At 41.8% G+C, this 16,389-nt stretch overlaps 1 protein-coding gene across 1 annotated transcript in view; it reads right to left on the bottom strand.

Annotated features, from left to right (window-relative positions):
* The window catches only part of LOC309553399 (NACHT, LRR and PYD domains-containing protein 3-like), a 997,590-nt gene that overhangs the window by 63,459 nt on the left and 917,742 nt on the right, over window positions 1–16,389 (bottom strand). The window contains exons 4-5 of the mRNA XM_082254576.1: window positions 2,532–2,570; window positions 21–1,731 (exon numbers count right to left, since the gene is read on the bottom strand). Coding sequence (XP_082110702.1) covers window positions 21–1,731; window positions 2,532–2,570 — 1,750 coding nt within the window. The remainder of the gene's footprint in view (window positions 1–20; window positions 1,732–2,531; window positions 2,571–16,389) is intronic.

The raw sequence follows: 16,389 nt of genomic DNA, 5'->3' as shown, positions 1-16,389 counted from the left end.
AGATCCTCACACTCACTTACCTGACCTTCCGACTCCTGTGTAGGAATGGAGATAGAATTTTCTGGCACTTTGGATCCACAGTGAGATATTTAAAATATAAAGACTGAAAACTTTCTCTCTTCAAAGTCATCAAGCAATAGCTCAGCTGCTTGGAATAATTCCTGTTCATCCACAAGTGACCAGTACCTGAGCTGGACAGCTCCAAACTTGTACAACCAGACATGACTCTCCTAATGAAGTCCTCATCCTGAGTCTCATACAGGCAGAAGATGGTCTGAGTGTGGAAAATCTGATTGAGGTCCTTCTTGGCCCATTCTACCATTGCAGGTCTGGCTCGGAGTGAGATGGGGATTCCTGTGCTCTCTGAGAATTCCTTCACCTGATTTTCATTTAAGAGACCAAACAGGAATTGTACAGATAATGCTAAATGTGAGTAATCTGAACTGAAGTCTGATAGTGATTCCTCTTTACAGATCTCTGGGAGGAAAGTACCTTCCATAGATCCGGACCCATCATCCATTCCATAATACAGAGCAGCAAGGAACTCCTGTACACTCAGGTGGATGAAGCTGTAGCAGGTCTGGGTGCGGACGTCCCAATGAAAGATGTTCTCATTCAGAAATACAGACTCCACCTCATCCAGAGAAAGTCCATGTCTTTCTAGATCTTTCTTCTCAAATAAGATTTGTTGGTTCAGAACTCCCTGATTGGCCAGAGCACACAGCTTCTTCAGACAGGTTTGTTTCCTGCGTACAGACTGCTCCTTTTTACTGTGATGGGTTAGTAAAATCTCCAGGTAGAGAAGGTAAATTGAAGTCATCGTATGAATTAAAGCCAAATCTTTATTTATTCCTTGTTTCATTACAGTGCAGACAATCCAGCATGTGATGGGGACGGCACACATGGTGTACAGAACGTCATTGTCCTTTATTATACTGAGAACCTTGTCTGCATCTTCTTTATTTCCAAAGAAGTTATGGAGATATTCCTCCCGATCTTCCCTTGTAAATCCCTGGATTTCCACATTGCGATGATCATCGATGAATGTGTTCAGTTTCTCCATGGCCAGTGACCTTGTGGTGACGATCAGAGAAGATTGTGAGAGAATCTGTCTCCTGAGCAAGCTTTGGACAATTATTTCTTTGTGGGTTTCCATAGAAATGTCAGGACAAACCTCAGATTTCTCCTCCAGAGTCCACCTCAGTTCATCAAACCCATCAACTATGGTGAGAAGTTTTCTCTGACTTCCAGGATCCTCCAGAATAGACACCAGGTCATCTGAACTCAGTCTGCAGGTTCTGGAGAAAAGTCCCACAAGACTTATGTTTCCAGGGATGGTGTTGATTTCTCTACAGCTCAGATAAAACACAAAGTCAAACTTGTCTTCATAGAGATCCCCAGAGGCCCAGTCCAGCATGATCTTCTTGGAGGTCATTGTTTTTCCAATCCCAGCAGCTCCTTGTAACACCACAATCTTAGGGATGAACCCATCTTTATCAGGGTCAAAGAGGGCCTGGATTGTGGTTGGGGATCTTTTCTCCATGATCTGTACATGTCTTCTACCTGAACTCCTTATTTCTTCTTCTTTTCCCTTTTTATTCTGGTGTCCGTCTATCATCAATAACTTGGTGAATATATTCTGTAGATGAACAGCCTCCCCCGGACGGGAATTATATTCTGGAATCCTCTGGTGCTTCTCTTTCATAGACTCTCTGTGTTCCTTACTGATGTCTTTATGAGAGAAAGGAGAATATTTTATTCCTCATACACACATGAAATAGTATTTATAAGACAGAGTTGGAAATATTGTATTCTAACCATAAACCCGAAGAATGGAACCCTAAAAGAAGATATCCCATGAAATATAGGAGGATGGTGGAAGCATCCAAACTATGGACACATCATCCAGACCAGAGGAGTAACTAGAACCTTCAGAGCCACAGTGCAAGAAGCCATGAATGGCACCCCTGACTGCTGGGGCCCTTTCCATCAGTCCCAGGCCCTTTCTTCTTGTCCCAGGGCCCTTCCCTCCAAAGCTGGGGATTTTCCCTCATAAGCCGGGACCCTTTGTCTAGCCTGTGGCCCTTTCCACTTGTTCCTGTCATGGGGTCCTTTATAAGCCCCAGTTCACACAGCTGTGACAAGTCAAAACATTCATTTCAATGAGTGCTGTCCTAATAAATGTGATTAAAGTCGCAGCAACAAAGAAAAAGGTTCCTGCAATACTTTTCTGTAACTTTGGTGCGATTTGAGTGCCATAAACTACAATGTTAAATCAAAAAATCGCACGCAAGTCACAAGGTAACTTGTAAGGTAAGCAAGTTGCACAACTTTGGGATCACAGCAGTGTGAACTGAGTTCTGCAGTGGCCCCCTTCCTGCTGTCATGGGGCCCCCTACAGTGGGGGGATGCCAGGGCCTGGTCTCAAATGCAACCTTTGGAACCCTGGTAGTTCCACCACTGATCCAGACTACAATAAAACAATGTTCATCCAGAAGAGATTTCATATCAGACATGGAAGTCCTACTAACCTGATAATCCTTTGTCATGTGTAATCTTCTTCAGTTTGTCTGGAAATAAGATTAGGGAAGAGATTAGTCCTGACAAACCTCAGAAATGTATAAAATAATAACTAAGAGAGTTATTAGTGTAGAAGATCCTCCCAGACACCATCATCCCACCAACCATCTGTAGATTGGAGCCCCTCCCCCTCCTATTTCTCCATGCAGGTGATGGGGCATATCTTTGTCTGCCTGGTAACATCTCAGCACATTGCAGTGACATGATGTGACCATAGTGGGGGGACCAGAACAGCCCCCAATTCTCTATGCAGGATTTACAGACACACACCTAGAATCTGGAGCCTCGACTCCTCTTTCTGATGGAAGTTCAGGTGGATGCATGGGGCACAAGGCTCAGAACCCCGAGCAACAGTCATGAGGGTCTCCCCAGAATACAGCTATAAATATGGAGGTTCTGTATAATAGACAAGTGGCTGCAATTGTATTGCTCTGCTCGGCATGCTGAGTGATATCATTGTGTTATGGTGACTGACTGTCAGCATCCTGGAGAAATGTTACTCTGCTTCCCTTTTAGATTGTTCCTGAACTCTGTAGCCTTTTCCTTCATCCACAATATTGATACCCAAATTGATTTTACTCTGTAAACTCTGTCTGTAAAGATGTTTTAGCCCTTAGGGACTGAGGGTAAAACAAATGTTAATGCCTGAGCACAATTTTGCAAATTTGACCCATGTTAGTACATCTCTAAATATCATCATAACTACTTTGTGAATCCAGGTGGATTATACCGCATTTTCAGGACAAATTGAACTTCATTTGATGGTAAATAGTTACATAGTTAGTCTGGCAGAAAAGACACAAGTCCATCTATTTCAACCAAATGGGTAAAAAAATATACACACATGTAGCACTGTCCCCGTAGGGCTTGCTGTGTGATGACTTGATGGGTCTCCTCTGATTACCTGCAGACAGTCACTTAGGGTACAGTTCACACATCCATCCTTACTCCCAATGGCTCCTCACTCAAACAGTCCAGGGGTTTAGATTTTTGGGATTCATTGTGGAACTTGGATGGGAGAAGGGAATAGTGGGATACTCCAACTGGAACTATATACAGATGATAAGGACAACTCTCACTTGGCCTCACCAAGTTGCTTGTGGAAGCAGTCATACTGCTTGGACCATACTGCCACATCTATGGAAGGGGTTAAGTCTCCTTGCACTCTCTCCAGCAATAGATGATCTACATTACCTTCAGGACATTCTCTAGCATCTACACGTCCACTGAGCTAGCTGCAGGGATGTCCCTCTCAAGTCAGGCCCCTTGACACAGATCTGTACCCCCTGTATGCAGAATCAGATCCTTTCCAGTGTCTCCCTTCCAGTCAGCTCTGCAGGACCTCTAGGTTCAGTTCCTCTCTAGCACTTTAGGCCCTCAGATCAATCACCTGAGGCCGAAAGGCACCTCTACAGAGGAGGAGGCAGCCACCCCCTTCCTCCAGGACTCTGCTCTCAAGCTGAAAGACCCTGAGCACAAGTGCTCCTGGCAGTTATACAGTATCCCAGCATGCACCGAGGCATTTTCCTCTGCCAATCACCAGGGCTGTACTAAATGCCTTTGCACTCATTTGTTAGGTTTCCTCCCACTGTCCAATATGCCTCCCTATTGGACCAGTGTGAAATACTTCAGACAAAACTATATTCTCTCCCTCTAGCACCACCTAGGACAGTGCTACATACACATAAACGTACAATCCTATACCCACAGTTAATCCAGAGGAAGGCAAAAAAACAATAAAGTATGATCCAATTTGCTCCATCAGGAGAAAAATTAATTCCCAATCGCCCCAGAGGCAATCAGATATTTCCTGGATCAACTTTACCTATAAATATTAGTACCCAGTTATATTATGTACACCCAGGAATGAATCCAGGCCATTCTTATAGCAATCTACTGTGCTGACCAGAACCACCTCTGGAGGGAGTCTATTCCACATTTTCACAGCTCTTACTGTGAAGAAAGTTTTCCATATTTGAAGACAAAGTCTCTTTTCCTCTAGACGTAAAGAGCACCCCTTGTCCTCTGCGATGACCTTAAAGTGAATAACTCAACACCAAGTTAGCTATATGGACCCCTTATGTATTTATACATGGAGATCATATCCCCCCCTTATGTATTTATACATGGAGATCATATCCCCCCTTATGTATTTATACATGGAGATCATACCCCCCCCTTAAGTATTTATACATGGAGATCATAACCCCCCCCTTAAGTATTTATACATGGTGATCATATCCCCCCTTATGTATTTATACATGGTGATCATATCCCCCCCCTTATGTATTTACAGTGGTGATCGAAAGTTTGGGCACCCCAGGTAAAATAATGTATTAATGTGCATAAAGAAGCCAAGGAAAGATGGAAAAATCTCCAAAAGGCATCAAATTACAGATTAGACATTCTTATAATATGTCAACAAAAGTTAGATTTTATTTCCATCATTGACACTTTCAAAATTACAGAAAACAAATAAATGGCATCTGCAAAAGTTTGGGCGCCCTGCAGAGTTAATATCTTGTACTGCTCCCTTTGGCAAGTATAACAGCTTGTAAACGCTTTTTGTAGCCAGCTAAGAGTCTTTCAATTCTTGTTTGAAGTATCTCTGCCCATTCTTCCTTACAAAAGTCTTCCAGTTCTTTGAGATTTCTGGGCTGTCTGTCACTCACTGCTCTTTTAAGGTCTATCCATAGATTTTCAATTATGTTGAGGTCAGGAGATTGTGAAGGCCATGGCAAAACCTTCAGTTTAAGCCTCTTGATGTAATCCCCCGTGGATTTCGAGGTGTGTTTAGGATCATTATCCATTTGTAGAAGCCATCCTCTCTTTAACTTAAGCTTTTTCACAGATGGCATCAAGTTACCATCCAAAATTTGCGAAAATTTTATTGAATCCATTTTTTCCTTCTACTTGTGAGATGTTCCCTGTGCCACTGGCTGCAATACAACCCCAAAGCATGATTGATCCACCCCCATGTTTAACAGTTGGACAGAGGTTCTTTTCATTAAATTCTGTGCCCCTTCATCTCCAAACGTACCTTTGCTCATTCCGGCCAAAAAGTTCAATTTTAACCTCATCGGTCCACAGAACTTGTTTCCAAAATGCATCAGGCTTGTCTATATGTTCATTTGCAAAGTTCAAACGCTGATTTTTGTGGTGAGGACGTAGAAGAGGTTTTCTTCTGATGACTCTTCCATGAAGACCATATTTGTACAAGTATCTCTTTATAGTGGAATAGTGTACCACAACTCCAGTGTCTGCCAGATCTTTCTGGAGGGATCATGCAGTCAAACGTGGGTTTTGAATTGTTTTTCTCACAATCCTGCGAGCTGTTCTGTCTGATATTTTTCTTGGTCTTCCAGATCTTGCTTTAACTTCCACTGTTCCTGATGATTGCCATTTCTTAATTACATTCCGAACAGAGGATATTGACATCTGAAAACACTTTGCCATCTTCTTATAGCCTTCTCCAGCTTTGTGAGCGTCAACTATTTTCAGTTTCAGTTTTCTAGACAACTGCTTAGAAGATCCCATGGTGCTGATTGTTGGGGCAAGGTCAGATGAGTCTGGGCATTTAAAACCTTTGAGATTGACATCACCTGGTCTTCCCAGACGATGATTGAGAACAATCCATGACACTGGCAGGTCTCAGCCTTGCAAAGGGGGCAGTGCATGCTATAAATTCTGCAGGGTGCCCAAACTTTTGCAGACACCATTATTTTGTTTTCTGTTATTTTAAAAGTGTCAATGATGGAAATAAAATCTAACTTTTGTTGACATATTATAAGAATGTTTAATCTGTAATTTGATGCCTTTTGGAGGTTTTTCCATCTTTCCTTGGCTTCTTTATGCACATTAATACAAATTTTTACCAGAGGTGCCCAAACTTTCGATCACCACTGTATACATGGCGCTCATACCCCCCTTATGTATTTATACATGGTGATCATATCCCCCTTATGTATTTATACATGGAGATCATATCCCCCTTATATATTTATACATGGAGATCATATCCCCCCTTATGTATTTATACATGGAGATCATATCCCCCCTTATGTATTTATACATGGAGATAATATTCCCCCTTATGTAAGCGGACTGAAGTATATAATAAAAAGTCCTTCAACATTCAGATGGGTATTTCAGGTCCTGAAGTAGGTAGGTTAAACACAGTTCTTTATAACAGGAAGGGTGTGAGGGGTCCTGACTGCAGCACCAGACTTCCACCACCACTTTGTGCACCCCCCCCTATTCTTAAAACTCACCAAATGACAGTGAATCAAGATCCTTCAAAGTTTTCCACCACTTGGCTAAAACGTTGGACACTGGACCCACTTTTCCTCTATTATCCACACAATCTCCTCTGTTTCCAAAGACCATGTAAGTGAACAAAGTGGGGCAACAATAGTGTAATTCCGCCAATGACGTTTATTAAACACAGCAAACAACACAATGTAGCCCCTCTCCCCTCAGGATGTCTACTTACAGGAGGAAGCATATAGTGAAGGCATTGAGTGGAAGTGTAAAATCCGCTGGAAAACTCTGTCCCAAAATTATGGGATCTGGGATGAGCTACGGCGTGTCTGTAGGTGTCCTATGCGACCGCGCACAACGGCTCTGACACGTTTCGTCTTCCGACTTCAACAGAGAGCCCGTGTGCACGGCGCGGTCGTAGGCTATTTATACTGACGCCGGCGCGTGCGCACTCGCGCCCAATCAAGCGTCACCCGGAAGTCAAACTGCAATGAGCATTTCCGGTAATGACCACTTCAGGCGTGCATCCTCGCTCCGCCCAGAATCACGGCGCGGGACACGCATCAGACCGGAAGTGCGTCACTGATGTAAACATCCGGTCGGCTTCTATGACAATAACACAGGAAGTGATCTCACTGCACTAGTCAATCGTGTCTCACATCTCATATGCACGATGCTGATTACATCTATGCATGAGGGAGTTGTCATCTAGCCGAATCCTTAAGCCAAATCACAGGGACTGCAGAATACTTAGCCTCAGTTTATAATTTTTAAAAGCATAAAAGCATAAATAAATTACACTGAATGCCATTCACCGTACATAAAATATATGTCATTATTATATAAACATGTATAAAACTCATTCACAGTCTCATGAAAATGAGTATATGATTAAAATTAGAAATGAAATTGATATGATAAGAATTCACATGCCTATTAAACACAACTAAATTAATAAAATAAATTTAAATGTTAAAATCCCCCAATTGTGGGGCTAAATACCACAATTATATTGTCTAAAAAGTAAATAGAATTCGAAATTATGTGCGGATATAAATTAACATACACCAAAATGAAGCTCATAGTTCTGTGGTGGTCTGATGCACTACCATTAATAGAAGGTTATTGTCAAAAACACTTGTATGTTACTGATTAGTACGAATAAACAGAGAAAGGCCCTTAGGTCAACCGATACAATATGTTTCCACTGCTCTAAAGAGATGGATATGTTGTACGCAGATATCAATAATTGCTAATAAAGCAGTTGATGTCTAGGTCAACATTGAGTCCCTTAGGGTGCAGGGAGTCCGTCTGGTAAATCCAATTTGTCTCACGTTTCGATATTTCGCGGACCATGTTGGATCCCCTCCAAACTGGATCGATGATGATAATTCCTCTAAAGAATGGTTGGATTTTTTCAACAATGTAGGTGTCAAATTACAGGAACTAAAAACGAAAAAAATTAAAAATGAAAATTTTAGAAAAAATGATCGCTGATTTGAAGAATGTTTTAGATAAGGATAAGGATTTACCAGTCATTTTAAAATTTAATGCGGATATGAAGAAAAAATTACAAAAAATAGACAAAGACACACATAAAAAGAAGGTGAAAAAGTATTATAGGGATTTGGGGGACTTCAAGAATAACTCTATATATCTCTGGCAAAATCCAGGGACAGTTCCCAACCAGAGACCATCCACTAATGTAGGAATGCCAAGTCGACAACACAATGGACAAATGACCACTCCGGGACCCAGTACCCCTAGAGTGGTTTCTAGGCCTGCTCCTGGTCAACAGGACGTGTGCCCAAAAAATCCCAACAATATTAACAATAGATGAGCTGCGGTAGGTAATTGGAACCAACGATTAGACCCCAGCGAAAGATTTGGGCACCAGTCGAATATGAGATCGGACTCTCCCTATAGGGTCCCCATTCAAAACCGATATGATCCTCTAACTCAATATAGTTAGTATAATCCCCCTCCCCCAAACCCTCCCCGCCCTTTTCCGTGGAGGGGGGGAAGAGGCAGGGGCGGGAGAAGGGGCGGCAGACCCTGGCGGGGGAAACCCCAATATTGGGGCCCTCCACAATCGCAGGGAATATACAACCCTCATTGGAGGCCACAATCGGATCTACAGCCCCCTATGAGAGATCGACCTCGAGAGGATGTAGAGCAGGACGCAGGGAACAAAAAAAGAAGACTGCACAGCGAGAGGATGTAGAGCAGGACGCAGGGAACAAAAAAAGAAGACTGCACAGCGATTAGACGGAATTTACAATTTGGCGGGAGTATCCCTAACCGATAAAGAAATCAACATTCTACATGCTGGTTTGAAGTGTGCTAAGCAAAGGCCCGTTAATAAATTTAAAGTATATATAGACTTGCACAAGTTTGTAAGGAAGATTAACCTTAAAAAATATTATCTGAACCCCGCAAGAGTGATAGGAGCCCCTAAAGCTGGTTTGGCCAACTATACAGTGGGAACTGATAGTGGTCTCAAGAATAAATCACTTTTTAACCCCCAACAGTCATCCAACCAACATATAGAGGTGTTCAAGAACCTCGTAATTAAGGACCTGAGGGAAATTCCCAACAAAAAGGGTGTGAATCCAAGGCACATCCAAGAGGGGCTGGAGGCCCTTGAAAAAAGAAAAGACGTCATTGTACGTCCGGCGGATAAGGGAGGGGGGGTGGTATTGCTTAAGAAGGAGTACTACCTCACCCAACTTTCCACAATGTTATCTGACAAGGACACATATAGGATCTTACCAACTGATCCTACCGTACAATATAGACGTGAGTTGGGGACATTGGTAAGAAGTGGATATGAGAATTATATTTTAACTAAGAAGGAGAAACAATACCTGGTACCCAGCTTTAGCCGTATTCCAACCATTTATACGCTACCTAAGGTCCACAAGGACCAGGTTAACCCTCCAGCGAGACCGATTGTGAATGGAATTCAGTCGGTCACAGCAAGGCTTGGAGAGTACCTTGACTTCTTCTTACAAACTAGTGTACTCCAACTCAAATCCTACTTGCGAGACACCAAAGCGTTTTTGTTAGCACTAAGAGAGGTGCAGTTACCGATTAATCAAGACATCTTCCTGGTCACTAGTGATGTCTCCTCCTTATATACAATCATACAACATGACGATGCTTTACTGGCATTCAACTGGGCATTTAGCAAACGGGATGACATCCCAGATATTCAAAAACGGTTTTTGAGGGATGTACTAGACTTTTGTCTAGCTAGAAATTATTTCTGGTTTGATCAAGTGTTTTACCAGCAGCAGAGAGGGGTAGCCATGGGGGCCAAATTTGCTCCGAGTTTGGCCAACATCTTCATGGGCGAGTGGGAAGATAGGTTTATCTACGCAGCCCAACATGAAGAGCTTATTTTATATCGCAGATACATTGACGATCTGTTCTTCTTGTGGGCTGGTTCGGAGTCCTCCCTACAATCGTTCTGTGATAAATTGAATGATAACCGGAACAACATAAAATTGGACTTCAATTGGAGCCGAGAGAGGATCCACTTTCTGGATGTGGAGATATCCCTCTTGGAAGGTGGGCTGAAGACACAAGTTTACTTCAAGCCCACCGACCGAAATGGGTATCTCCCCGTCCAGAGTGGGCATCACCAACAATGGTTATCTAATATCCCCAGGGGACAGTTCCTTCGGGTCAGAAGGAATTGTACCCTTGATGAGGACTATAGAACACAATCTCTAGTTCTCAAACAGAGGTTTTTGGAAAAAGGCTATCAAGAGACCAAACTCGATAACACCATTAGGGAAATAGGCACTTTGTCCCAAGAGGAATGTTTGAAAGACTCCGCTAAAGTAAGAACGCAAACACATGAATGGAGCTTCATCTCTCAGTACAGTGCCCAATACCGAGAGGTAGAAGAAATTGTGAATAGACACTGGCCCGTTCTTTGTATGGACAAAGTCTTGAGAGAATTTCTTCCTAAACGCCCAACCTTCATATACAAAAGGGGACCCACGTTCGGTGACGAGCAGAGATGTATAGTAACGAAGTAGAACTACTTAAGTACTGTACTTAAGTACCGAAATGCGGTATCTGTACTTTCCTAGAGTAGAATTTTTTTCTTCTACTTCTACTTTTACTTCACTACATTTTTTCGATGATTTCGATACTTCTACTCAAGTATTTTTTTTTTGTGCTGCATAGTTACTCGTTACTTTTAAAAAAATTACCACTGCCAGAACAGTAGATGGCAGGTTGCATAAAGCTCAAAAAAATGTGTATAATGTCGTTTGTAAATCAGCGCATATGAAAATAAAGGCTGTGTATAATAAAAGCTGCTATACCAAATCTTTCCAATAAAAAGAAAATATGAAACAAACAAATAAATGGTGCTACAGCGCTTAAAGTGCATCAAGAAACTACTAACAAACACAGGTTAATCATTTGAATAAATCATTTGAAATAATAAAAAACAATATGATGTTCAAACTTTTGACTTCTTTCTTTAATAACTACATAACACAGTACTTGTACTTCTACTTTCAGTACTTGAGTAGAAATTTTTTTTCAAAACTACTGGTACTTTTTACTTTTAGTACTTAAGTAGCAAATTTTTGGAAAAAACTACTTGCAATACTTAAGTAAAAAAAATGTTGAATACTTTAGTACTTCTACTTAAGTAACTTTTTCTGCGAGCACTTCCACTTCTACTCAAGTCACTTTTTGATCGAGCACTTGTACTTTTACTCAAGTAGAAATTTCGAGTACTTTATACAAGTCTGGTGACGAGGTGGTCAAAAAGGTATTGGACCCCCCTGTAAGACCGAAGATGTTCTGGGACAATACTACAGGCTTTTTTGCATGTAGGAGGTGCAAGTCCTGTAAACAGGTTAATACTCATTTAAGAAACTTCACAAGTTTCTCTTCTCTATCAAATGGACTTACTTTTGTAATTAAAGATCTAATCACCTGTAGCAGCACACACGTTGTGTACTGCATACAATGCCCTTGCAACTTACTGTATATTGGAAGGACAAAACGCACATTATCTGTTAGGATTTCGGAGCACATTACTAATATTAGAAATGGCTTCAAAGAACACAATTTATCCTTACACTTTCGAAACATTCATAACAAAGATCCAACTATGTTGAAGTTTTGGGGTGTGGAGAAGGTTGATCCAGTTTGGAGGGGATCCAACATGGTCCGCGAAATATCGAAACGCGAGACAAATTGGATTTACCAGACGGACTCCCTGCACCCTAAGGGACTCAACGTTGACCTAGACATCAACTGCTTTATTAGCAATTATTGATATCTGGGTACAACATATCCATCTCTTTAGAGCAGTGGAAACATATTGTATCGGTTGACCTAAGGGCCTTTCTCTGTTTATTTGTACTAATCAGTAACATACAAGTGTTTGCCCCGGTTCACACTTGTGCGTGTGCGGGGTTCGCATGTAATATCGGAGCGCACTGCTCCGACATTACATGCGATCGGCTGTGCGGTGCGAGTTTAGCCATACGGTTTGTATGGCTAAATTCGCACCGCAGCCGCTCCAAACACGCACAGGACCCTTTTTTCTAGCCGCATCAGGATCGGATCGCACAGCGGTTCACACTTGTGCGATCCGATCCTGTGCGAACTGCACGATCGCACTGCGATATGCGATCAAACTGGGGGTGTCGTTAAGATTACATTGACACCCCCAGCGTATCGCATATGGCAGTGTGAACTCCCGGGGGTGCGTGTGCGATGCGGGAAAAGGCTGCGAATTCGCAGCCTTCCCGCATCGCATATATGTGAACCGAGCCTTTTTGACAATAACCTTCTATTAATGGTAGTGCATCAGACCACCACAGAACTATGAGCTTCATTTTGGTGTATGTTAATTTATATCCGCACATAATTTCGAATTCTATTTACTTTTTAGATAATATAATTGTGGTATTTAGCCCCACAATAGGGCTAAATACCACAATTATAGGAGGATTTTAACATTTAAATTTATTTGATTAATTTAGTTGTGTTTAATAGGCATGTGAATTCTTATCATATCAATTTCATTTCTAATTTTAATCGTATACTCATTTTTATGAGACTGTGAATGAGTTTTATACATGTTTATATAATAATGACATATATTTTATGTACGGTGAATGGCATTCAATGTAATTTATTTATGCTTTTATGCTTTTATGCTTTTAAAAATTATAAACTGAGGCTAAGTATTCTGCAGTCCCTGTGATTTGGCTTAAGGATTCGGCTAGATGACAACTCCCTCATGCATAGATGTAATCAGCATCGTGCATATGAGATGTGAGACACGATTGACTAGTGCAGTGAGATCACTTCCTGTGTTATTGTTATAGAAGCCGACCGGATGTTTACATCAGTGACGCACTTCCGGTCTGACGCGTGTCCCGCGCCGTGATTCTGGGCGGAGCGAGGATGCACGCCTGAAGTGGTCACTACCGGAAATGCTCATTGCAGTTTGACTTCCGGGTGACGCTTGATTGGGCGCGAGTGCGCACGCGCCGGCGTCAGTATAAATAGCCTACGACCGCGCCGCGCACACGGGCTCTCTGTTGAAGTCGGAAGACGAAACGCGTCAGAGCCGTTGTGTGCGGTCGCATAGGACACCTACAGACACGCCGGAGCTCATCCCAGATCCCATAATTTTGGGACAGAGTTTTCCAGCGGATTTTACACTTCCACTCAATGCCTTCACTATATGCTTCCTCCTGTAAGTAGACATCCTGAGGGGAGAGGGGCTACATTGTGTTGTTTGCTGTGTTTAATAAACGTCATTGGCGGAATTACACTATTAGAATGATGGATGGTGCGCTATATCAAATGTGTGGAGTGTGTATTCCAATCAATACAAAAACAACTTCAAATATAAACAAAATATATGTGCAGAAATAGTGAAAAAAATCCACCGACACAACTGTGTCAATAGTGGGACCCCCAACAGTGTGAATATGTATTCTAAACAATACAAATCAATGCATAGATGAACATAGATACAAATTATACGGTGTAAAGTCCCAAAACACAACTATATCAATGGTGAACCACCAACAGTGGTATGGTGCTGACAGGTGATGGTGAATTCACTTGGTGAGTTGAAATTCCCTCCACCTGCTGGAAAACCTCCTTACCGGACGGAATAAAGTAAGTGCTTTTCTATGGTGAAAGTAAACAAAGTAAAAGAGTCTTTTAGAGGTGATTTGTTCAAGGCAATCCTTTGAAGACATGACCATTCCAGATTTTTGTGATCACTGATTCCATCTCAGGTGAACCAATTAGCTGCTGTGTGCAGATCCAGCTTATGATGCTGGAGCAAAAATAATCCTCATAATCACCCATAACAAGTGGCCATGAGTACTGTCTGAACACAGAAATCTACCCGACTGCGAACAGTGGAGTGGTATAAGACTTCTACATCCATTGTGGCTGCTAATATCGGTTGGATCTGAGAGCAGTGAGCAGTGCTAGACAAACCTATTTGATCTGGTAAGAGGCCTGACGGGCTCTTGTGAATGCACGGCGGGGAGCACTTTGTTCAATTTGGGCACCAGGATTGTTTACTTTCACCATAGAAAAGCACTTACTTTATTCCGTCCGGTAAGGAGGTTTTCCAGCAGGTGGAGGGAATTTCAACTCACCAAGTGAATTCACCATCACCTGTCAGCACCATACCACTGTTGGTGGTTCACCATTGATATAGTTGTGTTTTGGGACTTTACACCGTATAATTTGTATCTATGTTCATCTATGCATTGATTTGTATTGTTTAGAATACATATTCACACTGTTGGTGGTCCCACTATTGACACAGTTGTGTCGGTGGATTTTTTTCACTATTTCTGCACATATATTTTGTTTATATTTGAAGTTGTTTTTGTATTGATTGGAATACACACTCCACACATTTGATATAGCGCACCATCCATCATTCTATCACGTATTATTTTCATCTGGTAGCAGCATATCACAGACCAGCGCACTTTATTCTTCACATCAGGAATTACACTATTGTTGCCCCACTTTGTTCACTTACATGGTCTTTGGAAACGGAGGAGATTGTGTGGATAATAGAGGAAAAGTGGGTCCAGTGTCCAACGTTTTAGCCAAGTGGTGGAAAACTTTGAAGGATCTTGATTCACTGTCATTTGGTGAGTTTTAAGAATAGGGGGGGTGCACAAAGTGGTGGTGGAAGTCTGGTGCTGCAGTCAGGAACCCTCACACCCTTCCTGTTATAAAGAACTGTGTTTAACCTACCTACTTCAGGACCTGAAATACCCATCTGAATGTTGAAGGACTTTTGATTGTATACTTCAGTCCGCTTATATAGCGCTGCTAGTGTTTGATTTATTACTTTTGCATTTAATAATATCGGACACCTTTGTTGTTGACCATTTGTTTTATAGCAGCTGCTTTTGACGTCAAGTCTTTACTATTTATTTTACTTGTGTGCCATCTTGTATCTGTTGAAGCGCAGGGTGAGTGTATATATGAGATTGGTATCTTCACATATTTATCACTCCTTTTTGTTCATTCCCCCTTATGTATTTATACATGGAGATCATATCCCCCCTTATGTATTTATACATGGAGATCATACCCCCCTTATGTATTTATACATGGTGATCACTTCTAGTGATGGACGAACATCGGTCGGGGCGGTTCGCGAATGTCAGCCGCAAATTTTTTCAAAAGTGCGCGAACCGCAAGTCCGCGGCGGGCCCCATTGACTTTAATGGGAGGTGAACTTTAAAAACCTTTAGGTCATATTTGCAGCCACAATAGAGGTACTAGCTGTGCACAAATAGTCCCAGCACATGGACAATGTCATAACAGAAGTATTGCAGTTGGAAAAGTTGCCCTAATTTTTTTTTTTTTAACAGCAAAAATTTTTTTTTCATAAATCAGCCAGAACTGACAGCAGCCGGTAAATACATTGTCTAATACATATAGGGTCCATTCACACATCTGTAAAATGGGTCCGTATCCATTCCACAATTTAGCGGAACCTTTACAGACCCATTGATTTTCAATTACAGTCTGAAAAATGAGGCATTCACAGGATAAATAAGTGTCGGCCTGTATATAATATACCCTGTATGTATACAATGTATTATATAATGTATCCTGTATGTATACAATGTATTATATAATGGATCCTGTATGTATACAATGTATTATATAATATATCCTGTATGTATACAATGTATTATATAATATATCCTGTATGTATACAATGTATCTTTCTTTTGCCTGCACAGTGACTGATTACTATGATTGCCAATCAGAGGATATCCCAGTGATCAGGTGACCAGAAATTGCGGATCCCGGGTCCCGATCATTAGTTGGATACCCGGGGCTCTTGGTGAGATCCCAGTCTCTGTGCAGCGCTCCCAGCACAAGGAGAGGTACGCAGATATGCGGCTCCCAGGATAAAGACTCTTCCATGAGGCCCCATATGTGTGTACTGTCAGTGGGAAGGGAGTCATCCAGTTGGAAGCTCCTGATTGGTCCCTGCCT

This window comes from Pelophylax lessonae (assembly GCF_965119305.1).
Source record: "Pelophylax lessonae genome assembly, chromosome: 4".
Taxonomy (NCBI): domain Eukaryota; kingdom Metazoa; phylum Chordata; class Amphibia; order Anura; family Ranidae; genus Pelophylax; species Pelophylax lessonae.
This window is presented reverse-complemented; position numbering and strand designations above follow the sequence as displayed.